The sequence below is a fragment of the Choristoneura fumiferana genome, chromosome 29 (genome assembly GCF_025370935.1).
Source record: "Choristoneura fumiferana chromosome 29, NRCan_CFum_1, whole genome shotgun sequence".
NCBI lineage: Eukaryota > Metazoa > Arthropoda > Insecta > Lepidoptera > Tortricidae > Choristoneura > Choristoneura fumiferana.
In genome coordinates this window covers 2,422,043-2,449,005 of record NC_133500.1, presented here as the reverse complement: position 1 = coordinate 2,449,005, position 26,963 = coordinate 2,422,043, and the positions used below count along the sequence as shown (strand labels likewise).

The 26,963-nt window shown below is 36.1% G+C and overlaps 3 protein-coding genes across 4 annotated transcripts in view; 1 reads left to right on the top strand and 2 right to left on the bottom strand.

Moving 5' to 3' along the window:
• Positions 1-1,140: 1,140 nt before the first annotated feature.
• Positions 1,141-8,661, bottom strand: LOC141444348 (uncharacterized). Of its 2 annotated transcripts, XM_074109882.1 has the most exons (4): positions 8,122-8,660; positions 6,899-7,181; positions 5,881-5,971; positions 5,709-5,801 (listed from the first exon to the last, which is right to left on the bottom strand). In XM_074109882.1, the coding sequence occupies exons 1-4, from the start codon at positions 8,404-8,406 to the stop codon at positions 5,750-5,752; spliced, it is 711 nt and encodes a 236-aa protein (XP_073965983.1). In that variant the 5' UTR covers positions 8,407-8,660; the 3' UTR covers positions 5,709-5,749. The 2 variants fall into 2 exon arrangements, with proteins under 2 accessions (XP_073965984.1, XP_073965983.1); XM_074109883.1 differs by lacking the exons at positions 5,709-5,801; positions 5,881-5,971 and adding an exon at positions 1,141-4,633 and having other exon boundaries at positions 8,122-8,661.
• A 794-nt stretch (positions 8,662-9,455) lies between these two features.
• On the bottom strand, positions 9,456-14,761 carry LOC141444217 (macro domain-containing protein PG1779-like). Its single transcript, XM_074109693.1, has 4 exons — positions 14,357-14,761; positions 13,594-13,686; positions 12,492-12,567; positions 9,456-9,906 (listed from the first exon to the last, which is right to left on the bottom strand). Exons 1-4 carry the CDS (start codon positions 14,732-14,734, stop codon positions 9,578-9,580), a joined length of 876 nt encoding a protein of 291 aa, XP_073965794.1. The 5' UTR covers positions 14,735-14,761; the 3' UTR covers positions 9,456-9,577.
• A 1,726-nt stretch (positions 14,762-16,487) lies between these two features.
• LOC141444366 (neutral alpha-glucosidase AB-like) overlaps positions 16,488-26,963 on the top strand; it is a 56,171-nt gene continuing 45,695 nt past the window's right edge. The window contains 5 exon segments of the mRNA XM_074109910.1: positions 16,488-16,681; positions 16,795-17,029; positions 19,085-19,212; positions 21,549-21,741; positions 26,738-26,849. Of these exon segments, the coding sequence (XP_073966011.1) occupies positions 16,796-17,029; positions 19,085-19,212; positions 21,549-21,741; positions 26,738-26,849 (667 nt within the window). The 5' untranslated portion in view covers positions 16,488-16,681; position 16,795.

Here is a 26,963-nt window from a genome sequence, read left to right as displayed (position 1 = left end):
ATCTCTTTCTACCGTCATCTTATACCGTTTGACAGAAGTGGTGAAAACGATTGCGACCCCGAGTGTTAGACAATATAGCTGCGGGTTGTTAGCGATTTAATGAGGGCTATCGCGTATGAATTTGCCGCTAGAGGCGCTAGTGTAGCGTGAGGTCTCCGAAATGTCAAATCTCATAGTTTTTGGGTGAGCTACGCGGGTTTATTTATAATAAGATTTTTTTTGTGAATATTTTGCAATATCTGAAATTAATTATGGCAAATATGCGTTCCAGGGCAATGAATGTTTGTGTTTTGAGACAATTTTGTCTTTGGGAAACCTTTGTCCTCCCTTTTCTCCGAACAATACGGGGACTATGCAACACTGTGGCATGCTCGATATTTTTATGTACGGTTTTTAGGTGTATTAAATATGATTTTAATCTAAACTTTGTTTTCACGCCCGTAATAACAGAATTTGAAAGCCATACTTAAAAACCTCACGCAACAGTGCTCCATCTAGTGAGACAAAAAACGATAGCCCTCATTAGGGTTTCGCTAGATGGCGTTAGTATCGTGATGCCGTTTGACGTTTCAGTCTTGCTTGCGATTGGCTCATTTAGTTATTTATATAACCAATCACGAGCGCAACGTAAATGTCAAACGGACCTCGCGTTACTAACGCCATCTAGCGGTATTTCGCCTGTCGAAAAACCCTCATTGCTTGCATTTCACCATTGTGAGCTCAGCGTAAGATTATAACGCAGCATCACCAGCCAAAGTTTGCCTTATGTAATGGTTTTTACAGTTCACCGGAGAAGGAGCGAGCTGCCAGACGGGCCGCTCAGCAAGAAGTTTAGCTTAGCATGCCAAAAAGTGCTCCTATTGAGAAGACCTTGTAATTTGGACATAAAGGGCCTCTGCTAAGTCGCGAGGGTTCACGATTTGGCTTGGCGCGTCTGCTGTTTCAGTAGGTACCAAAACCGCCTCACGCAGCGCTGCTCTATCAGATGACATAAAATACGCACGCCCCGCCAAGCCATAGCCGTGCGTGCGCCCCAGCGAGATAGCGGAGGCCTTAAGAAAATGAAAAAAAAAAAAAACGGGTTACTTTGTTGCCATCGTTTCGGAAAGAGTAACGGACTGACTGAGAAGAAACGACAAGAAACTCAGTCAGATGTGGTCTTGTTGGGTCTGATTGTCTTGATATTTGATACGCGTATTTAGCTCAGAAAACTTCGCAAAACGATAATTAAAAAAAAAACTCATTTTCTAACCACGTCTTTCGGATGAGCTGTTGCCTATAGCCACTTATTACAGTAAGGGACAGCAGCGTTACCCACAGGACTAAGATGGAATGCCTGATGTGCTTGTTACTATGCCGGCTGTCTTACCCTCCCGCCGGAACACAACAGTAGCAACACTGCTGCTTAGCGGCAGGATAACGAGCAAGATGGTGGTAGCGACCCGGACGGACCGTGCACAAGGTCCTTCCACCCGTGTGAATTAATTCACTGATATGCAAACAAAAGATTGACCCAATGATATTCGGATCTAAGCGACTCCTTAGCTAGGCATCTTTCCAAGCAGTTCACCTATCCGACAAAAGATGGCGCCACCATAGAAATATTTTTATACCAAATAAATCTTATATTTTCTAAATAAAAATATTCAACTATAATTTTCCCCAAGATAAAAATAATAACACCTCGAGCAGTCGATTTCTAGAACTATCCCTTTACCCTAGATTATCGTCGAAATCGTTAAAATGCCAGAAAACGCGATGCAGAACACAACTGACGTTATAACCAGCGGGAGCTACTCATACTTCGTAGTTCTTCTCTTCGATGACTAGGTGGCGCTAGAGAGTCGCTACACTAGTCGTACTGTAGCGACTCCTTACGCCATCTTGTGAGCAAATATAGAAACTCCAGCAGAATCCTAGTCGCCTGATGATATCAATCGCCGCCTTATACTTAAGTAACTTAGCAACGCACGTAACGTTAAGTGCGTCCAAAATTCAAATTTCAGAGGAGCAGTTTTCGAGTTCTTCCCGTGTAGTGTAGATATATCTGCTTTCGACTGTACGTATTGTAGATGAATTAAAGGCTTTTGGATTTGTACGGAATTACATTTTGTTTGCAGTCTTCATACAATCTATATCCAAATAATATACATATAATATTTTCTTACTATCAAACATTATCAATGAAGTGTCACATTATACTTCTTTTTTGCCAAAACCCATGTTTCTAAATCTGCACTGCAAACAATGGAAGATGTGGGATACATTTCAAAGTCATGTTATTAAATTAGATTACTAGTTAATATAATTATCATTACAAAACACGAAACAAAATTTCATTAAACTAAAACCGCGATGCCGGCAACACTCGTGGTACATTTAATACAAATGCATAAAATTAAGTTTAGGCTTAAAGGTCTCGGAATCCAGGCCATAAAATACAAAAAAAAAACACAAATGGCCCCAGCATACGCGGCTTAACAGAACTAACACTCTTTCATAAACTAAAATACATGAAAACAACTCATTTTGGCTTACACGCGTCCTGTAAAACTTACATTAAATTAAATCAAACATAATACATCATTTCAACAAAAAATAAAAAGTTTTTTTTATTGTTTAGTAAAATGCTTGGAAATCTGAAGGTAATAGTTTTTGGTTTAATTAAAACATCAAACATTTGTGATTTCGCTCTGAACTAAGCTGCGTTTCCTCTAGAGATGTGCAAGGATGTATTTGTTTGTTTGTGTTGTGTAGAAACGCTTCTTAGCCTGTACTCGGTCAGCGTAGCTCTAAGGAAACATCTCAGCGGAGCAAAGATAGGTTAATGAAGCGTTTCTATTGGTTCATGACAAACATATCATATACCTCGCAACCCTTCCTCGCACATCTTTGGTAGAAACACAGCCGAATAGTGTGACCATGTCTGAACAACACTTAGTCACACAGCAACTAAATTAAGTGAACAAAGGTTTCTATTACAGTTCACTTCAGAACAAGAAAGCTCAAATTTTAAAAGATTGCGGTTAATATTAATGACTCGAAAAATGAAGTAGCAATTAAATGCTGACCAGGAATATAATAAAATCTGACGCGAGAACAGCACTTCTAAGTTTTATATTGCAATGCAACATTCTTTACAATTACTATATGATACCTAAGTCATATTGACAACGATGTTCGTGATGTTACTTATAGGAATATTTTCTAATCCCTCAGGCTTTTTCTATGACAAATACTTTTATACATTGTTAATTATTTTCCTTCCAAGGCTATGGATAATCTTCGGCATTTAACGCACAACAACACAAAATAGCACTAAAATACCACGCGCAAACAACGTTAAACTTTGACAGCAATAGACATGACATTTGAATTTGGTGTTACCGGTGCAAGAAATTAGTTCTGTTGGTAATATGGCGAGGTTTCTTATGATTCTGGTCAGCCTTTAAAACACTTCAAATTTATAATGAGACCTTACCATATCCGTGGTTTTCGATACAAATGTGTCAAAATTATAAGAAACCCATTGTAAAAAAAATATCTTACATTGTGTTCTTAGGGTTAGCACCCAAATGGTGCTAACCCTCCATAGGTAAGTCTGTGCTGTGAAATCTCCTCATGCGATTTTTCTTATGTTTTATAATCCGTTTACAAGATTCAGTACGCAAAGAATTTTGTAGCGAAACAGATTTGACTGATTGATTATTCTCATGTGCCGCTTCATATAATTTTAATGTACAGTAGAATTCTACGGATACAATGAACAAACGCACAGTGGCGGATTAGCCACGTATGAAGAGTAGCAAATCTACCTGCCCCGCGCACCAACGATTTCTGATCGTAAAAAATATTAATTTCGATAGAAGCGTGTAAATATTTTTCAATTCAATGTATACAAGTAAAATACTGCTACCCTAAAATCAACACGAAACCGCCGCCAAAGAAAGAGAAGGCATCAAAATTATTAACTATTTTTTCATTTATTTAATCCCAATAACTTGCTTCAGGGGGGCTACTACGGAATTCGTAGTTCGTATCGCAGTCCCTCTTACTCTAGTAATAAATAATATTAGCATCAGCGGGACGGCAACATACGAAGTTCGAATTTTGCATACGGTGTAGCCAGTGTAGGACCAGGTTAGTATGGGCCCGGCGGGATCCGGCTCTACAATCGCACGGTGAGATTTCGCAGTGCTGACTTATCCTAAGGCTCTACTACCTACTACCTGCCTGAAGGTAGAAACACACTATGTACTAAAACGTGACGTCAGTACCACACATGGCGTGTTTTATATCTGCAACTGGCTTTAGTAAATGTATGGGATTGATTAATACTGACACGCGGCGGGTGGCGTGGCGTCGCGTTTTAATAGTCTGCTTCTACCTTTACTGTGTTCTGCTGTGTAAGACTCTACTTTGTTTTAATTTTGTTAGTTCGATACTATAGTATCAAAAAGGTGAAGTTATATTTACCATCAAACCCAGAAATAAAGATCTCTTTGCAGCAGTACATTTCGGTGTCAGTGTATCTCGAATCTCCTCGAAAGCTATGACTTCTTGGTACTCTTCTTTGAGCGTTGGATCACCTTCTTTTTGCCGGAATGCAGGCAAATGTGTTTCTTGCGGTTGGCTGGAATACAAGCAGTTAGTTGAAGATACTGGTCTGAACAATTATCTTCTTGTCCTGCCCCATATCAGCAATAACCTACTCAAGCTTCCTTGTATGGGCTTATATGTGTGTTTTTGCAAGTGTCTTATGATGGGGAGCCATGGCCACTTTAAGGTAATAGGGCCAAGATTTACAAATGCAATGCATTAACTTGGAGAAAATATTACAATTCCGAAAGTATTTTTACAGGTAAGTACAGTTCAGTGGAGGGTATAAATATCTATACAGCCATGGCCTCAAATACATTATGCAGGTACATCGACGATTTTTGACGTCTTTGGTAACGACATATGTTATGATTTGACTATACAGTCAGGGGGGGCCATGGCTCAAATACATTATGCAGGGACTCTGGGTAACGTACATATTTTATGATCTTGACAAAAGGGGCCAGTGGAAAAGAGGGGATAGGTGCAGCGAGCCGCAGCATTGAGTGCCAACAGCATGATCCAAAATGGTTCAAAGGCTCTATCTATAATTTCCATGCTAGGCGAGACAGTCTTACAAGCTCGGCTACATGCTCCCTAGCATTCCTTATAAAGTACAAATTGGGTCAATGAACACCAATTAGGTGACAAAATGACACTAAATTAGAAAGTCGTGTTAACATTTACCAGCTTAAGAAAGCCCTTTTGATGATATGATCGATTTTTGTTTAAATTTAATTTTATTTGACATTACATTTCTTTAAATTTCATAAACTTGTTAAATGGATCAATCAACTTTTTCTTATTTTTTGTTCTGTCCCATTGTCCCAGACTTGCTTAGGAGATAGTTCAAAACATGGGCTTGTTACTACGACAGACTTGCGCTCGATAAATTTTAACCACAGAGAACATAATAGAAACTCATGGTTTGAAACAGTTGTCCAGGGGACTTAACCATAGCAATGATGTATAAGAAAAAGATGATTGACCCAATTATTAATTGAATGAAAACTTTGAATGTGCTAAAATAATTTGCAACTCCACAAAACTAGAAACACTTTTCTCTGTCTAAATATATTAGGCAAAGGGAGGTAGAGGTAGGGATAAATGATATTAAAGTAAAACAATTTTCGTTTTATAATTTATTTTATTAATCAAATATGTCCTCGAAACTGCCGATCTTTGCCATGGCGTCGGCGATCCTGTAACAGTAATATTGCTATTAAAAAAACATTAATAAATTTAAAAAATAATAATAAATCTTTTGTAATGCTAACAAACCTGCCAAATATTTCAACTTTTTGTTTTTTATGCTCCCTGTCTAATTCTTGCCGCTCTCGTTTGACTTTAATGAATTCCTTTTCATATGTAGCTGAAAAATAAATAAAAATAAAAATAATAATAATCAAATACATAGATCAACCAAAACTAAAACTAGCTGACCATATTGTGGCATTTTTATAGCCTTTCAAAATTATTAAAGCCACTTTTTGGGCAGCTATATTTTGGTGGATCTATAATTATCATTTGTATTCACATGTTTTGATTAAAGATACGTACTTACCACTTTATATAAACAATGTTTGCTTTACATACCACAATATGGTCACTCAAACCAAAATAAATAAACAACTAGTTTTTTTTTATTAATTTAAACAGAATAATAACACCAAAACTACTAAGTATATATTTTTTCTAATATTCTCTTTTGAAAACCACTTATGTTTAGTTTTGAAATATGCCAAATATCAAGACATTTGTCTGTTTTACATAGTTAATTTCTTACTAGTTAATGTCATTGTTATTATTTATTAATTATTTCTGGAGATTCACATGCACAATTATGCTCATCACTTTCTTTATTATTTTACATTCTTTTCTCAAAAGGTGTCTCAAAATTATATAAATTTTATCTAAGTAAATAACGTTTTCATCCACATTAAATTTTAACTTACATAATCAGGGGTCGGACAAAAAGTGTGGATGACGTAAAAATAACGTAATCTTGCACACAATATGATGTTTTTATTTAAACTTCCGTGTGACATGTAGTAACAAAGTAGCATAACAAAGTAATCGTAAATAAATTATGGGAATTCAGTGAATAAAATAAATTTCATATTGTTTAATAATGAGGTTGATAAATGATGTAATAATTGTTTATGGAAATCAAAAATACTATTTGAAATCATCCTATAAGTGGTTTGACGTCATCTGCACTCTTTGTCCGACCCCTGTACATAATTATAATTTCATTCAAAAATTAAAAAAAAAATCAGCCTAATAGAGTTATACTCACTAAGTTTAGTCATGTCAGGTCCCTTTTCCTTCTTCTTCTCATCTTCGTGCCACCTCACATGCTTCACCAAAGAAAACAGATACTTGAAGCTTTCTGAACACTTGGCGCATGCATACATCATCTCTCCGTTCTTATCAGGTTTGTTGGCTACATCGGAATACGATCTGATGTCCTCTTCACACTTATCTCCGTGTTTGATGACTCCTCCAGGAAGGATTTCGAGGGTTGGCCAACTATCTGGCGGGTTCAGACGGGCATCTGAATGTTTTTGCTCCGGTACATCCTGGAAAACAAGTGTTATATTTAGCATTTGTGCTGATTCAAATTAGCCAGCTAAACTATTGCGCAAGTCAGCAAAGTTATACACTAAAGGTGATTTTCCACCAGCGAGGCGAGAATTGAAATCGCAATGGCCCTTTTCCACTAAAAATTGGCGTTAATAGCTATCGCGAGCCCGCGAGATTGACATTAATAGTCACCGCGAGAGTTAAAAAGTGGGTACTCCATGAACACAAAAGAGCCGTTCAACCATCTATGTCATGCATAAATAAGTATAAGTATGATAAGGACAGTAGCAGGGGTCATGCTTCGGGTTAACAGTGACCTCTAGTAGAAATTGCTTGTACTATCATGACAGCATTCTCAAGTAATAAACAGTAGGGCTACTACGAAATTCGAAGAAGTTCGTATTGTACCGTCCAACGCTTATATTATTTAATACGAGTGAGAGGGATGGTACAATACGAACTTCGATTTTCGAATATCGTAGTAGCTGTGCAGCAACAAACAACAAAACACCTATTGCGCGAAGCGTGTTGATTTTGCGTTCTCGTCTTGCCCCTCCTCGTCTCGCCTCGCCGGTGGAAAAGCACCTTGAATTTATTCTCTGTCTACAGTTTATTTTTACAACAACAAATATTTCAATTCAAGTCTCGCACATCCTCGTCAACGCTTACTATTTCCACCGAAGATGCGCTAGGAGAGGATTGAAAATTTGCCATACAAATTTCAATTCTCGTCTCGCCTCATCTTGTCTCACCTCGCCGGCGAAAAATCAACTTAACTGTACCCAAATTGTTTACCTCATTTCTATTGCTAAAACACTTAAGACAAAGTAATATTCAAAGGAAACAGATAGACAGATTTCTACTCCGCATTAGACCAACTTTATGACAAGTCAAAATAGCCAGCAATTTCTGATAGTAAAATTGAGTTTCACTTACTATTGGGATCTCATCGAGTGGTTCCAGGACTTCAGGCACGATCATTTCCGCGCTGTCGCTGTCCTCCTCGACCACCTCTTCAGACTGAATAGATACCATGCTCCCAATATTAGAGTCCTCCTCGTCATTCACTACACAATCATCGTAATCCACGGAATCAACAATACAAGTTTCTAGTATTTCCGTTGGACTGTCCCTCTCTTTAGGGGTCTGTACATCTTCCATACGGACCAGAGGCACATTCTTCAACTCCTCACCGCCTTCTGTAGCACTTGTTGCAGACATTTTATTATAAATGTGGAATCAATGTTGGTTGTAAACCCTTATCAAAACATTACGGTGTTTAGTGGTGATATGTTCAGTTTTTAAACTCTATACTACGATGATAGGGTTTTCTGCGTTTTAAGCGATAGTTTAAAAGATAAATAACTAGATACTGAGCAGGGGGTCTATTAATTTTATAAAAATCAAGCGAAGTTGACCTCAAACTCAAGACACCTCACTCAACTCAACAACTCCATTTTGACAATTATCTTAAACGTTGCCAGTACAAAAATAAAAAGCACGAATATTTTCGAAAGCGCATTGAAACGTAAGTGGTTATATTCTCTTTGGCGCATTGCACAAAGTAAATAAAATTTCCCTCTCGATTTTCAAAAGTAACTAAGTATATAGGAAAATAAATAATTAAATTACCTATTTAATTAAATTCCAAAAACGAAATACTTACTTATAATTTTGTTTTTTAGGCGGCAAAGAAAACACCTAGTAAGTACCTAACCTACAGTAAGACTTATAGAAATTACTTCCCATCTATCGCAATAGAGAAATCTTTTCTTTATATTAGGATTTTCTGCACCGTAAAATCATTTGTCTATACGTACAAATAAGTCGACATGTTTAAAGATATACCTACCTATATAGATTTACTGAACATTATTAAACTCTCCTTTAGATTTACGAATTATGCATTTTTTTGGGATAAAGAACTACCCTATGCTGTCTTTCCAGGATATCAACTATCTCTACACCAAATTTGATCCATTAGTTACTTTCGCATTTATAATATTATTATTATAAGGATAAGAATTGCCACAATTTTTAACCCATTTTAACCTTTATCCATGATCGATGAGCGGTCGTGATTGGAACACGACACGACATCGACACGATCACACGATAAATAATATACTGCGTAGTGTAGTATCACTTTGCGTAAATATTAATCAAGTAACCTTTGACTTTGTTATACCTACCCAGGAGATAGTGGCAGTTTTTCACCTACAAGACTGGAAGTTAGAAACTTGACCTTAAAAGGAAAATAACATGACAAATAAATCATATAAAAGTTTATTCTTTCAACAAGCATAATTACGAACCAATCAAAGTAAAAAAAAAAAAACACGCAAAACGATTCATAATCCGTATGTATACAAAAAAAACATCATTTTTTTTCTTATTCAGAAACCGAAGCCCCATCATTATAATTCCACTCATGAACAGGAAAATACATCTGCATCAAAGTTTCATAGATATCCACATCGATAGGCAGGAATGTGCAGAAAATGATCCGCTCCATCTCTGGATTATTTTCAAGGAATTTTCTTGCTGTTTGCAAAGCAATGTGAGCTGCTAAACGGTTGGGGAACCCATAAATGCCGGTAGAAATGCAAGGGAACGCGATCGATTTGATCCGATATTCCTGGTGGTATGATAAACATTTTTCGTAGCAGGATCTGAGAGCTGGTGCTGAACCATTTTGAGGGCCCACTGTGTGTATGACATCTATAAAAAAAAAATAAAGAAAAATTTAAATATTTTGCATGACGAAGATTTTGTTCGAATTATTTTCTGCAAGTTTGCTGATAGATTGTACAGTTACCATTAGCGTGCAAAAATGTCTGACACGTCCTACCGGCCCTAGTAATAGAGTTGTATCAGATATTTATGCACACTTGTTGTGTCAGATATTGGTTCTGGTGACTAGGTACAACAAGAGCATAAAACGAGCTATTTTACCCAAGACGTTCATATAGCCGAGCCGGTACGGCGAGGGTGGATAGCACGGATAGATAGACACGTCGAGGGGAAAATGGGTTTAATGCTAGAGTTTGACACTGCTATTCAATTCACTTCGATTGCGAGGTAATGAAATAGCAACAGTGGGACAATTGCTCACTTACTATGTACTTTTTATTTATCATGCATTACTATATAAAATTATATTGTTTTGTTGATTTATTTTTAGTTTTACATAATTAAAAATTATCAAAAGAATTTAAAAACTATTTGTTTGTGGCTACTGTGGTACGAACATTTTACTTTATGCACTAGAGCATAAAAAGTCATTTTATGTCGATCCAGCATAAACACGAACTTTACGAGCATGAGAATTGAAAAATATTTTATAAGCAAACATTAGATTTTTAGGTAGACGTTTTATTATTGGGAAATATTGTCAAAAAAAAAAGTTTTTTTTTCATGGCTTGCTTTTAACATTAATAATTTAGATTGAAGGGTTGAAGTAAGGAGTAGTAAGTAAGTAATCTCTGCGTAAGCAAAAGTGTCCATCGAAAGGTGTCTATTAGACGGCTCTACATTAGCAAAAGACAAAGGAAGCGCATCGGAAATAACATCAGATAGACTAAGTAAGTTAGTCCTAAAAAAATCTAATTAAGTAACTACTCCATCAGTTAGATTATCAGAAAATATTGGACGCGTTTTTTCTTTCACATGAACACAATATCAGTATGATAAGCAGTGATCGGGATTTGGTTGCCATGCCACTCGGGGTGAATGACCTCAATCATTATGCTAGTATGGATATGCCGCGGGATTGCGGGATAAAGGACAGTTTTTTTGCCCTATTATAAGATTATATTATTGACTATCAATAAATTGCTACCCCTTAGGTCAATGTTATAAATTAATGTTAATTCTGTTGAATACTTTCTTCTAAATTTATTTAGCATAGGTCTCATTTACAATAAAACAGGTGATTGGTATAAAAATTGTTCTTGAATACATAGAGCAACATAAAATCTTAAAAACGGTACCTAAAAAAACAGACATTTATTTCGAATATTACCAGCCATATTATTTTTTAATACTTTTAATCTTAAAAATTAAAATAACAAACCATTATTTTCTCAATGTTCTTTAGTGTTAATCTATTGCGTTTCACATCCAAACCCATTTTTAAGCCGAAACGAAAATGATCTGTCTACTTCAACAGATGCGATGCTTCAACAGATTCGTGAGATATTTGTTCGGCGTATGCTCTGATAATATCAGTCTGCTATCAATCATAAAATCCGTATTTTGAGCCATGACTGCTTCTATTTTAGTCTCTATACGTAAGTTATTACTCCAACTTAAAACAGTCCGGACTTCACCAAAGATTTCCATGGCATCGATGATTGACGTATCTTAGACAAACAACATCCCGACATGACTGTTAAAAGAGATCCCTTTAAGGGATAAGTTCACCTTTGTACATCTTATTAGCCCGTGTTCTGTTATTTTCATGTGTTTTTATGTACAATAAAAAGTTTTACATACAATACCATAAAATGAAAGTACGGCTTTTTTATGTTACATCTAAATAATTAAATAAATACATTTTTGTACAACTATTTTTTTGTACAATCATTTCTATATATATCATAACCAACACTGATTATTTGGGTGGATCAATTATTTTTTGTTTTTATTCTGTCCCGTCAGCGAGGGGACAAAAGTAGTATAGTTTAATAGAAGGAATGTTGTATCACATTATACTAACATGCTTATTACTCGTAGATGATAGAAGGGGCTTTAAACTACCACGAAAATGCATGTTTGGCAAATTTTAGTCCTATAAATAAACTTACCGTTTAAAGAGTGTCTCAGCTCAGCAGACCGTAACTATAGCAACGAGTGGCAAGAAAAAGTTGATCGACCCATTTAATGTCGTTTATTTCATAAACACAATACCAACACGAAAATAGCATATATTTTTCCAACAGTTTAATCTGTCATCTCCCAGGATAACAGGATCAAAGGAATTTGGGCACAAATTTGTGCCTCTGGGAGAGGACAGGTTAATTGGTATCGCGGGATAAACGGCGTATCCATATTACTCTTTCTACTTGACATCCCGCAGTATGGCATCCAAATCCCCAATCGCTGATAAGCTAGCCAGTTAAAGTTCCGTGTGACAACATGCCATGCTAAAAAAAAATGTCTCAAGGCGTGATGTCACAGACTCCCACTCACTCCAGAACTTTGACGAGCTTTATCTTTGACATTTTTTATTTGACTGACAAAAGCAAAAATACATGTCCAATATTCCCAATTCAAATAGACCAATTAACATCTCATGAACTTACATCTGGCAGGTAAATCATAGCCTCCTGTGACTTTGGCATCTCCAGTAGGACAGCCACCCAGTGTGTTATTTTCTTGCTGGATTAAAAAAATATATTTTAGACAATCTTTATAAAAAATCTTAATTTAGTTGGGCAAACGCTGTGGTGATAAAAAAATCAACAATTGACAGAAGAGTGTTATATTTGTATGTATCATCTACCACCTGCATAATTATAAGGATCAATAGGATTATGATTTCATTGGAAAACCCTCATTGCCAGAAGCATGTATGAATACAAATTAAACTAGTCTTTGCACACTACATTTTTAAAACGCGTCATCGATACAAACAACGCACGCGAGTTGTATGGCTGCTCTATGGAAAGAAAACGCACTGTCAATTAGCCCCATCGACATCTATGTATAGATAGCATGTTTCTTACATCAAAATGGCGCATAAAATTTGTTCACAGCGCAGATTTGTGAACCTTTCACTATAGTTTATTGACATCCGTGACAGGGGTTGTGTCAAAGTAATATTGATGATTGATGCGCCGCGCGTTTTGACTGGCTAGTCTAGTGCCGTAAGGTACCTTACCTTATCTATGTACATAGATGTCAATGATTAGCCCTCAATTCGAAAAAAACAACAATAGTTATTGGCATTGAGAATATAAATTTTCCATCTAAAATGTACACTTAATGAAACAATTTAAATTTTTCTTTGTGCGCCTATGGCACCCCTAAGCTGTAGCCAATTCTGCCTAATGGTTAATCCGGCCTTGTCCTTACTTTTGACAGTCTTTCTTAACTAAATAAAGCAATACTTAATTTTTTTCTTGCTGCAGAGAAACTGTAAAAAGTCACGACAAGAAAAACCCTTTTATGGAAAATAACTATTCACAAAATACTAATTTAAATTACACAATTAAAATTGTTAGTAATTTCCAAGATTCCCAAAATAATAAATACCAGTCGCTGTTATGGGGCCTCTCGCTATGAAAGTTTCTAGTTTTTTGCTTGTTTAAAAATCCGTCATCAAATTGTGTGCCATCATAGCCTCACAAAATTTATCTTACCCACTCTAAATTTAGGTCCTGCATTGCCATTGTTGCTACAAACCTGTAGTAATGGTCCAGCAGCTCTATGAATAGCCCCATCAACCCCTCCTCCAGCCTTCAGAAGAGAATTAGCTGCATTTACAATAGCATCCACCTTAAAGGATACAACACATTAACTAAAAGTCCAATAACATTATGAAAATAAAATATGCCATGGTAAGGAGGTTTAACATATGCACGGTATGCATCTCTGTTTTAGAATATTTTAATTTATGAGCAAAATATTATTTAAGTTTTAATGAAACTAAACATTATAAGGGAATTTCTATACACATAAGAATCAATTATTCAATGATGCATGTAGAATTTCCAATCTGGATTGAGCCCGCAAGGAAAATTTACAGCATCTAGCCTTACTTTCTATGGGGAGGCTGGCAGCAGTGGGATAGTATACTGGCTTATGGGATAGTATTATGGGGCTAGTAATAATAAACATAATGAACAAGACTGCTGGGGGAGGCCTTTGCCAACAGGCACACAGATGCTGAAGATTGAATGAGAAATTATGATTTAAGTATTTTGTACTTGCATCTGAATAAAGAGGCTTAATAAATAATAAATAAATAAATAATTAACATAAAAATCTTTTACGTCTCAATTTGTTGGTCACCCACCATCAAAGAGTATAAGTACCTTGCCCACCATTACCTCTCATATTTTGTTTTCTACTATGTTCATTTCATTCACTAAACATTGACAAAATTGTCCTTTAATGCACATAGCCATATAAAAAAAAACTAGAATTGGTTAGGTTTGAATCCTACCTCTAATTTTGTAATATCCCCTTTAAAAATAGACACTTTTTCACTCAAATCTTTGTTCAACTCCGGGATAATTTTTATTTTTTTAAAGACCTCAAGATCTTCCAGAGTATGTTTTTTGGCCTCGATACCCTTGTTGTTGATCACATATTTATTCCAGGGCTCAACTTTATTGACAGTTACATAGTCACTCGATCTGTAAACTTTTCTTCTCTCTTCGATTGGCATATTTAAAAGCTTGTTTTTCTCGATTTTCCATTTCGCAGGGGACGTCATGTTTTTTAGAGAATATGAACGGTGGTTCTTGAATTGAATGTAAGGCCGTATTTGACTTGTAGGCCGTATGCCACGAAATAATGCGCGATAAACCGGCGATGACATTTTCAGCTCATAATAAATATCAAACTTTTTTGTACATGGTAACCACCGCTTGCTTAGATTAGAAGTAACCACTACTACCAATATTGCAATTAAAGTCATACAGTCATACCTTGGTCATACTTTTGAAAGCAGCGGGGCTACTACGAAATTGAAAAAGCGAAGTTCGTGTTGTTCCGTCTCTCTAACGCTTATACTGTTTAATACGATATTGGGAGGGACGGGACGATGCGAACTTCGATTATTGAATTTCTCTGTGACAAAAGTGTATGTCCATATGTTCTTGTTTATACTGTTATTATATTATTTATAATAAGTTTTTCACTTCGTATTTATGCTGGATCTAGGCGACATAAAATGCCTTTTTATGCTCTAGTCTAGTCTACTGCATAAAGTAAAATCTTCGTCTAGGATCAAGGCAATCAGCAGGGCTACTACCAAACTCGAAACTCGAAGTTCGTATCGTACCGTCCCTCTCGCTCTCGTATTAAATAGTATAAATATGTCAGAGGGACCGCACGACACGAACTTCGAGTTTCAAGTTTCGTAGTAGCCCTACAGGTGCCAACAGTCACAAGAAAATAGTAGATTGTACAACAAGAGCATAAAACGAGCCATTTTATCTAAAACACATATATAGAGAAGAGAATGGGTTTAATAATCGATTATGTATTCTAAATTACACTGATTTTCACTTCGATTGCGACTAAACAATTTTTCACTTAGGTATCTTTTATTTTTGTGCTACTTATATAGTTATAATGTTTTAGTTTTATTTATTTATTTTGATTGTTTTAAATCATTTTTTATTCAATTGAATTGATAAAGCATAAACAGGATTATTTTAAATCAACTGACTATGATACATCATGGCATGGTAGCCTAGTGGTTTGACCTAAGCAGAGCGTTATGGCACATTGTGGATTCGTGAACAGGGTTTTGCATTGCACCTCTGTTTTTCGAAACTTTGCTAAATTACATTTAACTTTTATCACGAGCTTTATGGTGAAGAAATTGTGAGATCGTAGGTGTGTGCAGGTTTTCTCACAGGCATTTCCATGGTTTTTGTGAAGTTTTCAATCTAGGCCCGTGACCGTGAGCGAGCTACAACCCAACCCAAGGCCTCTCATCATGTTGAGAGAAGGCTAGTGCCCAACAGTGGTACGTATATATGCCTAAATGATGATCATGATGGTAATCAGGCCTAGGAGCGATATGTGGAAAAAGCTACCAAACTTTGATTTTTATATTTTTATCTAAAGTTTTGCTGACGACAATTTCTACCACCTCATTCCCGACTACGTGACAGCTTCATTTCCGCTTCCCACAACCGTAAAATTCCCATAACTCATTTAATAAAAACGAAAATCTACAAGTTAATGATATTTAAAATTTAATATACTTTTTTAACTCATTCTAATAAAAAAAACATTTGCAAAATTGCCTAGTTTGATATTGAGTTTAAATCTCAAGTAGTGTGAATGACCTGATTGGCTTGCCATATACAAAGTTATAAGCTGAACTTCCATCGTCCTCCGTGCGGTGATCTTTCCTTTGTCGTATACTGATCTTGAATTTACGATTGAGAAATATAAATAGTACTATTGATTCAGTTATTTTTGATTCTTTATATTAAATATTGTTTATTCTTACATCTATAACTTTGACATTTTGACTGCATTTACAAAATATGGAGTGGAGCTGAGTGGAGTGAGAGAGTAAATTTTTGGGTTCAACAAGCAACATTGCGTTTCTGTCAAACAACGAGTTTTCTCCTCCCTATTTATACTGTAGTCTTTGGTTTTCTCCACGTAATTCGAGCGTGCGGGTCCTTCGAAATATATTAAATTTATGAAATTAGCGGCGTTATATCCTGCAATGGTTGCATACTAAAGCAATATATAGTAATAGTTATAAATTTATAAGGTTAACTGTGATTAAACGGGCCAGGTAAGTTGAAGAATATCGTATTTCAGACCTTGAAGCAGGGAATGATCACTGACACCGGTCTTTGCACACCTTTAAATCTAATTACGTTCGTTTTTATGCCGTTTCTTTTGCAGAATGAAGACTTTAGGGCTTCTTCTGGTCATCGCGCTGGCGTTGGCTGGTTCGTTAGCTGTAGATAGGAACAATTTCAAGACTTGCGAGCAATCGGGATTCTGCAAGCGTTTGAGAGCTTTGAAGCCTGAGAAATCCCAATATTCGCTTAATTTGGACACCGTTATAGTACACGGCAATGTCCTAACCGCCGAGGTCAACACTGTGGACACTGAGACTGAGAAGAGGATTGTTCTGGTAATATTTTAATAATGGAATTAAATTTTCTTTGTGTCAAAAATATGCAAACATTTTTTTTCACAAAATGTGCATTTTTTGCAAGCTTTCGTTTAACTTGCTATGTATGTTTGTATGTTTGGTAAGATCAAATCTTGCATGTCTAATTACACTCACTTCTACCAAACATAATAGACTAGAAAATTGGTAAAACTATGTAAATTGGATAGGATGACACTGCAAGTACAGTTAACAAAAAAGCCTTTAATTTTTTTTTAATGGTAACATTCTGATTTAAAAAGCAAATTCAGCTTGATATAAGTTTAAAATTGTTAATTAAATGCTATCATTTAATTGCATTCAAGCATCTTGTCAGTTCTGCAGTCTATAATTATATTTTGGAATTCTGTTGGCCAACAGCCAAACCATCTTTCCATGTGTTGTATAAACTGAAATGCACTTTTACACTTTTATTAACTATAATATTCCAATAAACATAAAGGATTGTTCCTAAAAATTCTGTCTACTTTTCAAAAACTTCACTATAGTATATTTGTAAAAAAATACCAATGTAATTTTTTTCCCTTTTAAAAGTAGTCTAATAAGAATATTTGTCTTTCTGGTACAAACAGGTTTCATACCTCAAAAGGAATAAAACTTAGACATATCATGGTTCTGACATGGGTCTCGGTCCCGATCCATACCGTCGTATGTCCTAAAGTCAAGTGCCATACCAATTTTGTCCTAAACGCTCTTGACATATTGTTCATTAGTCATAAAGATTATAAGCCATAATGTTTCTTATGTCCTAAGAGTCATAAGCCATAATATTACATTACCTAATGCTCAAAATACCTAATTACTTTAGCCATAATATAACATGACCTAATGCCAAAATACCTAATTACTTTAGCCATAATATAACACGATCTAATGCCAAAATACCTAATTTGTTCTGTACTAATATTATAACACATAACATTTTATGTCCTAATGTAATGTTCGTCCTAATCATCATTTGCCATAACGCTTTTTTCTCTGAAACCGTAATTTTTTCAGGGTTGTTATAAAATAAACCTATTCTAACCTATACAGTTCTACAAAATGACCACTTCAAAATTTCTGAAATTATTATCGGTTTCAGAAAAAAAACCGTTATGGCAAACATTAGGACAAACATTACATTAGGGCATACGATGTTATGGATCACGAATGGCACCCGAACTGCGTCCCTAACGGAAACGAACTGCTACCAGAAAAGTAGGTTAGGTTAGGTTAGAACTGCGTCCTCAACGGAAGCAAACTGCTACCAGAAAAGTAGGTTAGGTTAAGTTAGAACTGCGTCCCCAACAGAAACAAACTGCTACCAGAAAAGTATATTTTATGACAAATAGTGTTTAGGGCAAACATCGTTGTGGCAAGGAATCATTAGAGAGAGAGAGAGAGAGAGAGAAACATTTATTTACACATATTCGATACACATAAAAATACATTAGATGGAGAGAAAAAAATAATAATAATAACAACATTAACATAACATAACAATTAGGACAAAATACATTAGTGATTCCAATATAGACCCATGATTATGGCATTCACTATTAGGATATATAACTATTAGGACATATGAACATTAGTACTACAGACGATAGTGCACATTAGTATTAGGACATACAATACTAGGGTAAAAAAAGTTATGGCACTTACATTAGGGAACATACAATTAGGACAAAAGATATTAGGGATTCCAATATAGACCCTTCTGACATAGCATCAGAAAAGGAGTTGTGAATGTCAAGAGGGGAGGCCTTTGTCCAGCAGTAGGGCTCTTTCTAGGTTATAAAATAAGCACTTTTGAGTCTTCAATCTGTTTAACAGAGAGCCTACTCCGAAGTTGGAAAATCAAAGTTCGTGTTGTACTGGCCCTCTCGCTCTCATAATAAATAGTATAAGTGTCAGAGGGACTGAACAACACTAACTTCGATTTTCGAATTTTGTAGTAGCCCCCCAGAGTAAGAAACTTTTGCCCATGTACTTCACTCTAATAATAAGATAAGTATTGTTAACTTCCTACAGTGGAACTATGCCCTCAAGCTGTCGGCTCTTGTTGATGGCACCTTCCGAGTGGAGCTGGATGAAGCTGACCCTCTGTATCCACGATACAGGACTATGCTGGCACTGGATGGAGAGCCCAAGGCTGATGGGTGAGTCTCCAATATTATTAAAATTTTATATAATGAGTTTTTTAGCTTAAGTCTGGGAAGTTTAAAACAATTTGCATTTCAATGGGTCTCTCACTTGACTCAACCTTTTATATGAAATTGGAATATCTAGTTTAGGTTGTGTATCAAAAAATAAATGTTTATTACAATTTCATAAAATTTCATATGCCTATGAGGTTGAGTCGGAGCCTTAGACCGCTATAAAGATTTTGATTTTGTTTGTTTCTAGTTAGAACCTTACATAAGAAAGAAGTAGTAACTCTCCGTCCAACCCAACCCCCCAACCCCCTTGTAAGAAAAAATAAGACATGTTCAACCCCCTTCTCCCCTAAGTAATTTTACATAACAATGAATAGCGCCTAAAGAAAATATTTAATAAATAAATATTCTGACTCATATAACTTTTAACTTGCTTAAAATTTCCAATAAGGTAGCAATTTAACCATGCTTTCTTACGTTTTACGCTAAAATAACCCTTCTACCTTAACATTGAAGTTCGCAATTCATACAAAGCTATATCTTGTTATGATAAGAAACTATTATGATTCTGTTATCAGTGTTTTAATTGAAGTATTTTGATTGTAGGCATTTCACCTGATTTATTAATGAGGTTGTTAGCAAATAAATAACAATGTCAAGATATTAAAATTAAAACAAATATACAATAATAATTAGTCAAATAAACCGCCCCGCGTCATACCTGGTGCAAAGGTGCCCAATACACTCGCCGCGTTGCCGCGTTGAACCGCGATAGAGAACCTTTGCACCAGAAACGATCCAGAGCGGGGGTGACCTCTGTCTATCGCGGTTAGCAAATTGATTTGGATTGTTTTGTTTAGGATTTTGATTTAAAACTAGCTTTTAATTATTATTAATAATAATAAATATCACGGGACACTTGACACCAATTGACCTAGACTAGACCCAAACTTCAGGTCCCAAAGTAAGCTTGTGTTAAGGGTACTGGCAACAGATAAACAGACTTATCTAGAAATATATTTATTTGGTCACAAACACAAAAGTTATGAGTAAACATAGAAATTTATATATAAAACAAGTAAACAGAATTCATCATAATTTTCCTCCAATGCTGCATTGTGTTGTGTTATGTATTTGTAAAATTCTTAGTATGTCTATAATGTCCGTCAACACAAAAATTTTTTCAACAGAACTGTTTACATGTTTAACAAGCACCTGGTCTGCTGAGGATTTCTAACTTAAATAATAACTGTCAATTGTCTTCATAAAATTCAATATTGAATATGCTGAAAATTACACAGAACTTATGGTCCTTATGGTTGTCTGATTGATCGTGATGATTACTAAAGTTCAGTAAACACTAATTTAATATTGAATACGCTTTACTTTACGGAAGTCTATATTAATGAGTCAATAAGAAGAACTTTGCTAACTCCCGAACTCATGATAGGCTAAGTTTATGTAACAAATGTTGCGGCAACTCCAGCTCCACAACAGTACAGAAGAACACACACAAAACCAACTATCATCACCACCACACAACGCTGACGGGTTCGAACTCAACCAGAGTTCATGCTCAGAGCAACATAACCATTCAGTAACAGCTGTTAGACTCTATATTAATTCGTATAAATTAATAGTCCTAATTGAAATTGGCATAACGTTATTTCGTATAACATTAATTCGCATAACTGAATACGCATAATGTAAATGCACATAATGTGGATTGGCATAACAGTAAGTTGGCATAAATTTAATTAGCATAACATTACTTTGCATAAGTATAAAAGACTATAAACATAAAAATGATTATTTTAATGAAATTGTAAATTTTATTTGTCAAACAATATATAGTGTTACATGAAGTGAAAAATTATTGCTAAAAGTAATATTACTATTTTTTTATTTACTTAATTCAAATAGATCTGAGAAGTGAACTACTATGTGAAAATATCTATTATTGGGCTATTATAAAAAATACCTAACATCGAAGGCTAAGGCGGGAGCGAAGCGTATATAGTATATATAACAGTTTAAGTTATAGTTAATAATGTTATGCCTATTTTAATTATGCGGATTCATTATTATGCTGAATAAGTGTTTTGCTTCTTTATAAATTATGCAAGTTCGCACCGCGTAACAATGCACACTTATTTTATGCCAAATCTGTTATGCGAAATCTTATTAAGACAATTAATGTTATGCGAAATAAGGGGCAATCGTTAGACTTGGATCCAGATTCGGATGTTATGATGAGGTTACAAACAAACAGACTTACAAACTTTCGCATTTATAATATTAGTGGGATCATCCGATTTAATTTAGGCGTTCTCTTGCAGCCTCAAGTTGGTCTCCAACGAGAAAGGCGTCGTGACCGTCGCCAACAGCCAAGGGCACAAGGTCCTCATCACGGCAGAACCCCTCCGGCTCGAGTTCCTCGACCTGGACGGCCAACTGGCGGTGCTGCTCAACGGCAACAGCCAGCTGGTCGTGGAACCGCTCAAGGTTAAGGAGGAAGGGGAGGAGGGTGACGTGAGTGCTTTGGGATTATTCAGTTGGGTACAAGACGGTATTTTAAAAGCTTTTATTTAGCTCGTAGCTAGTAGCTTTTATTTACCGAAAACAGTTAAACTTTCGAAGTGGTCTACGAGAAAAAAAGTTTGAGAACCTCTGATTTAACTTACCCTGTTTTTTTATTTATTTATTTATGTGGAAAAAATCTTCAAAACTAAATTTGACGGATCGACTTGAAAATTGGTACGGAAATGTGTATTACAGTCAGTAAGAAAAGCTCGTATATTTTTTTTAACAAAAACTTATTTAACGCGATATGCAAGGTGCAAACCGCGACAATGGTACAGTCAGCAAGGAAAGCTTGTATTAACAATGTTTTTTTTTTTGTTTTTTAGCAAAAGCTTATTTAACACGATATACAAGGTGCAAGCCGTGGTAGTGTAGTGGTAATCTATAGAAGATACTGATTTGTACCCAACTCCGCTTCTTGTTACAGTATTTCCCTGTTGTTGTTTGTCTTTTGTGATTTATGTCTTATTCTTGTTATTTTTATCAGAAGTTAAAAAAAAAGATCTCAATTCTTTGTTTTTGCTAGTTTTTGTGCATTGTTTTAAAAAAATCAGCAATGGAGGTACAGTCGAGGGCATAAAAATCTATAGGGCCATAGCGTCAAATACATGTATGTATACTTATATATATTTTTGACGTCTTGGTAACGTATAATATTGATGACCTTGCCTGTACCTAGTTCAGTTGTGATCTAAGTTGTGCTTATCTGGGCAAAGCTGCCTTCCCACCAGAGACGTCGGGAGAATGCGTTGCGAAGCGTGATTATCATGAACCAACAGTGGCGTAGCTAGGTAATCAAAGTCCCTGGGGCAAAAAATAAAAAAGGCCCCCAATGGTTAATTGCACTTCAAGTATTTTGATATATTTTTGCCTGTAAATATGTAATTGTCATTTTATGCGTCCATGGGGTGGGAGCCTGGTGATCTGTAATACAGGTACCCACCTAGTTCAGACTCCAGTCTCTCGCAAAGGATTCTTCATGTTTGAAACTTGCGTAAACAAACTTTTGTGAAAATGTATCGAATGTAGTCCTTTGTGAGTTGATAAATAAATAAATTTTTATTTATTATTTATTTTTTAACTAAACTATTTAATAATAATAAATAATAAAATCATTTATTGCCACAGAAAATAAGATTACACAATAAAAAAACAATTCCACGTAAGTAGGTGGCAATGGGCTCAGGCTCAGCATAAGCCGAGAGCAAAAGAAACTTGCAGCGCTGATAATCTGCTGATGCAGGTGGTAGGACCTTGTGCAAGGTCCGCCCGGATTGCTACCACCATCTTGCTCGCTGTTGTGTTTCGGCGTGGAAAGTAAGACAGCCGGTGAAATTACTGGCATTTGAGATATCCCATCTTAGGCCTCTAGGTTGGCAACGCATTTGCAATTCCCCTGGTGTTGCAGGTGTCTATGGGCGGTGGTGATCTTTTACCATCAGGAGACCCACTTGCTCGTGTGCCATCCAGTCGAATAAAAAAATATATATCGTTAATATCGTTTGTTCCGTATTCGTCGTGTTCCGAATTCGACGTACTCCAGATTAGTCATTTATGGTTTGTAAGTCCGAGGGGCCCCCTGAGCTTGGGGGCCCGGGGCACTGCCCCGTCTAGCCCTCCGGTAGCTACGCCACTGTGAACCAGTAGAAACACTTCATTTAGCTATCCTTGCTAAAGCGTTTCTATTGGTCCATAACAGACACATTCCTCTCAACGTATCATCGCACGTCTTTGGTGAAAACGCAGCACAAAACACTGATAGTTCAGAAGTCAATTTACAAGTGCGCTCGACGCACACATAGACACTGCTCACGGACACGATATCTCGGACCGGTTGGGACCAGTGCGAGCGCGAGTGCCATCCGCTTGAGACACGTGTCTATGAACTTTTTAATGCAATAATGGAGCACCAAAAAAAAGTTATTATAACTGTTCAGTGGACGGTTGTTTGAATTAAATAATCGTGAATTTAGCCAATAACGAAATCGTCGCATGATATTTTCTGTGACAAAATTATAATATAACAATGACATTAAAATTACAATATTTTAGTTATTAATTTATATTTCCATTCCTCCCGTTTTTGGACGGTCCTTTTTGTTAAGGAAATTAAAAAAGTAAACACATCCAAACCTAGACAACTGCGGAGTAGCCCTAAAGTAGGGCTATGTTCTATCTGGCTATCATTTGATTGTGCTTTCGGTTTATATGATCAGCTATCATACTTATCATTGTTATTGTCCGACTGACACACTCTCGAGATCAACGAGCCATTGATCTTGACTCGTTATCGTTTTACGTGACGTGACTGATAGCGCGTTTCATTTATCGATCAGTACTGTTAAATCCTCACATGTTTATGAATAAATGTAAGAAAAGGCGAAACTTTAGAGAGACAAGCCATTATCTGTAACTTCATCTGGAAGCTTGTGGTTTGAGAAATTACAGTGGATTTTCCGGAAATCAGGCTTTTCTCCGGACTTTTGAATTTTTCATCTGGTAGCCCTAGCTTAAATCGTGTATTATAACAAAATATCTAATCAGACATGAGAGAATCCGCAGAGCAAAAGCTAACAGTAATTATAAAGCTCCAGGGAGTTGGGGTTATGCAGCCGGATTTTTTAGCCGGTGAGACTTCGGCGCTGTCTTCTTTAAAGCACCCCATGTAAAGTTTAACAACTTAAACCAAGTAAGCAAAAGCAGGGACCTAGTGCCTTTGACTCTTATGACGACTCATCAAAAAAAAACCAGTATTTATAATTATGTATAAAACGTAAACAAAATCAATACAGCGTTTCTCCGGTCATTTAAATAACTGCATCCTTACGATTAATTAAAATTTAATTATTAAACAGTTCTAAATTTTCCTCATTTTATTCCAAGGTCTTCAATTTGTTATTGTCCACATACAGTAGACGAAAATATCCCAAAATAAGTCTGCTATCACGGTCATTGAACGTTGATACACTCAAGTGTCTTAGATAAATTCTAAACGCGTGTATTACTGCCTTGCCTATCTTATATTTAAACCATTTCAATCATATCCTCACTCTAGAACTTATTCATAATAAACGTCTTTGCGATTTCTTTACAAGTTAGTACGATACGGCTCATTGCGACAAGTTCAACAGCTGCTTTGAATTGTTGGAACTTACTATCTTGCTCTGGAAATGTTTAGCCAACCTATATTCTTGATTTAAGAGCGTTTATACCTGCTGAGCTGGCAACGTTGCATTTTTGTTAGTTTTTCTCGATTATTCATTATTAAAATGTTTTCTGATAGAACACTTCTTAATATATAAGTTAATGTGTATACTCCAATAATTATTCGTGATAGATTTTTATATTCCTTAAAAACGAATTAATGAAATTCACGAATAATTAAAGCGTTATCATAGCAGTTTATTTATTAGGATTTAATGAACCAGGCTACGGGTCAGAAGTCGTGCCAGCATACAGATAGCATGATGTTTATATCATCTAATTAGGTATTTGTTAATGCTATTAGTCGGGCTTAGTACATTTGTGTATGTAAATACGTCTATGTATACCTCTACTGAATTGATATGTCCTTTTTTAAACAATGTCGAAACTTTTCCCCTTTTGAATATCCGTTTCCACCAGAGATGTGCGAGGATGTGGTGCGAGGAATATGTTTTTCATGAACCAATAGAAACTAGAGATGAAACGGATAGTGGTTTGGCCGGATAGCCGGATGTTCGGCCTAGTTTTACGTACAATTAAATTAAGCTAATTCGAACATGCGCATGACACTCCGTGCAGGTTGCAACTTGTAGAGTATAATTAATTAACTTAGGGGCTGTTTCACCACCCATTAATTTTAGCTGGCGGATAGGTTTGATGTCGTTTCTGTTTGTTTTGTTTGAATAGACGCGAGACGGTATCACATTTGTCCGTCGGTTGAGGTTCATCGGTGGGTGGTGAAACAGCCCCTTAGAATAATAAACTGATGTCAATAATTGATAAATTTTTATTTTTTATTTTTTTATTTTTATTCGATTGGATGGCAAACGAGCAAGTGGGTCTCCTGATGGTAAGAGATCACCACCGCCCATAAATATCTGCAACACCAGGGGTATTGCAGACGCGTTGCCAACCTAGAGGCCTAAGATGGGATACCTCACGTGCCAGTAATTTCACCGGCTGTCTTACTCTCCACGCCGAAACACAACAGTGCAAGCACTGCTGCTTCACGGCAGGATTAGCGAGCAAGATAGTGGTAGCAATCCGGGCGGACCTTGCACAAGGTCCTACCACCTTCAAATAAATAAATATCAGTTTTTAATCATAACTATAAGTTTTTTACCATCCGGTATCCGGCCGGATAGGCCGTTGCATCTCTAATAGAAACGCTTCATTTGCCTCGCCTCGCTTCGCTCAGCTGTTTCCACCGGAGATGTGCTCTGCGAAGATAGGTAGGTAAATGAAGCGAATATCATTTTAGGGTCGAGTCGATCAAATTTTTAGGTTTATTCTGTCCTGTAACTAAGGAGACATCAGTCATACATTTTGTTAGAAAAATGTTTGCAACGTATATTTATTAGCAAGCCTAGGAGATGAGCCATGAAGAAATTGCTTTAAAACTGTCACAACTAGTAACTTTTTGTGGATTTGTACCCCATAAAATCATATAGATCGATTCACAAGAACTGGCACGAATGGATTGATTGAGTGAATGAAATTATCTGTGTCTTATCTATTTGAAAACACTGAAGTGTATTAAAACACAAGACATGAAAATGTCATTCATCTGTCATTTTCCTACAAAAATGTCCAAGTGACTTTGACTTTCGTTCAATCCATTCGTTCGCTCTTTTTAAATCGACCTGTACTTTTGATAAGTGACTCAGGAGACGTTACCATGGCAACAAGCTACGCAAAAAGTTGATTGACCCTCTAGCAAAACTAATTTATTTGTACACAGGACAACGAAGGCGCTCGCGGCGAGAACTTCAAGTCCCACCACGACAGTAAACCGAGAGGCAATGAGGCTGTCTCGCTCGACGTCTCTTTCCCAGAGGCCGATCATGTCTATGGTAAGTTTTATTAGACTACCGCGGAATATCCCACTAATATTATAAATGCGAAAGTCTGTGAGTCTGTTTGTGTGTTACTTCATCACGTCTTAACCACTAAACCGATTTAGATGA

Bases quoted from the DNA above. Each gene is read 5' to 3' on its own strand.
- LOC141444348 (XM_074109882.1), bottom strand. From the start codon at position 8,406: ATGTCTGCAACAAGTGCTACAGAAGGCGGTGAGGAGTTGAAGAATGTG. The intron at 7,182-8,121 runs GTAAGTGAAACT...CTTGTTTTCCAG, and splicing joins CACTCGATGAGATCCCAATA to GATGTACCGGAGCAAAAACA. The intron at 5,802-5,880 runs GTTTGTTAGCAT...TTACTGTTACAG, and splicing joins AAAGTTGAAATATTTGGCAG to GATCGCCGACGCCATGGCAA.
- LOC141444217 (XM_074109693.1), bottom strand. From the start codon at position 14,734: ATGTCATCGCCGGTTTATCGCGCATTATTTCGTGGCATACGGCCTACA. The intron at 13,687-14,356 runs GTAGGATTCAAA...GTATCCTTTAAG, and splicing joins GGGATATTACAAAATTAGAG to GTGGATGCTATTGTAAATGC. The intron at 12,568-13,593 runs GTTTGTAGCAAC...TTTTTAATCCAG, and splicing joins CTGCTGGACCATTACTACAG to CAAGAAAATAACACACTGGG.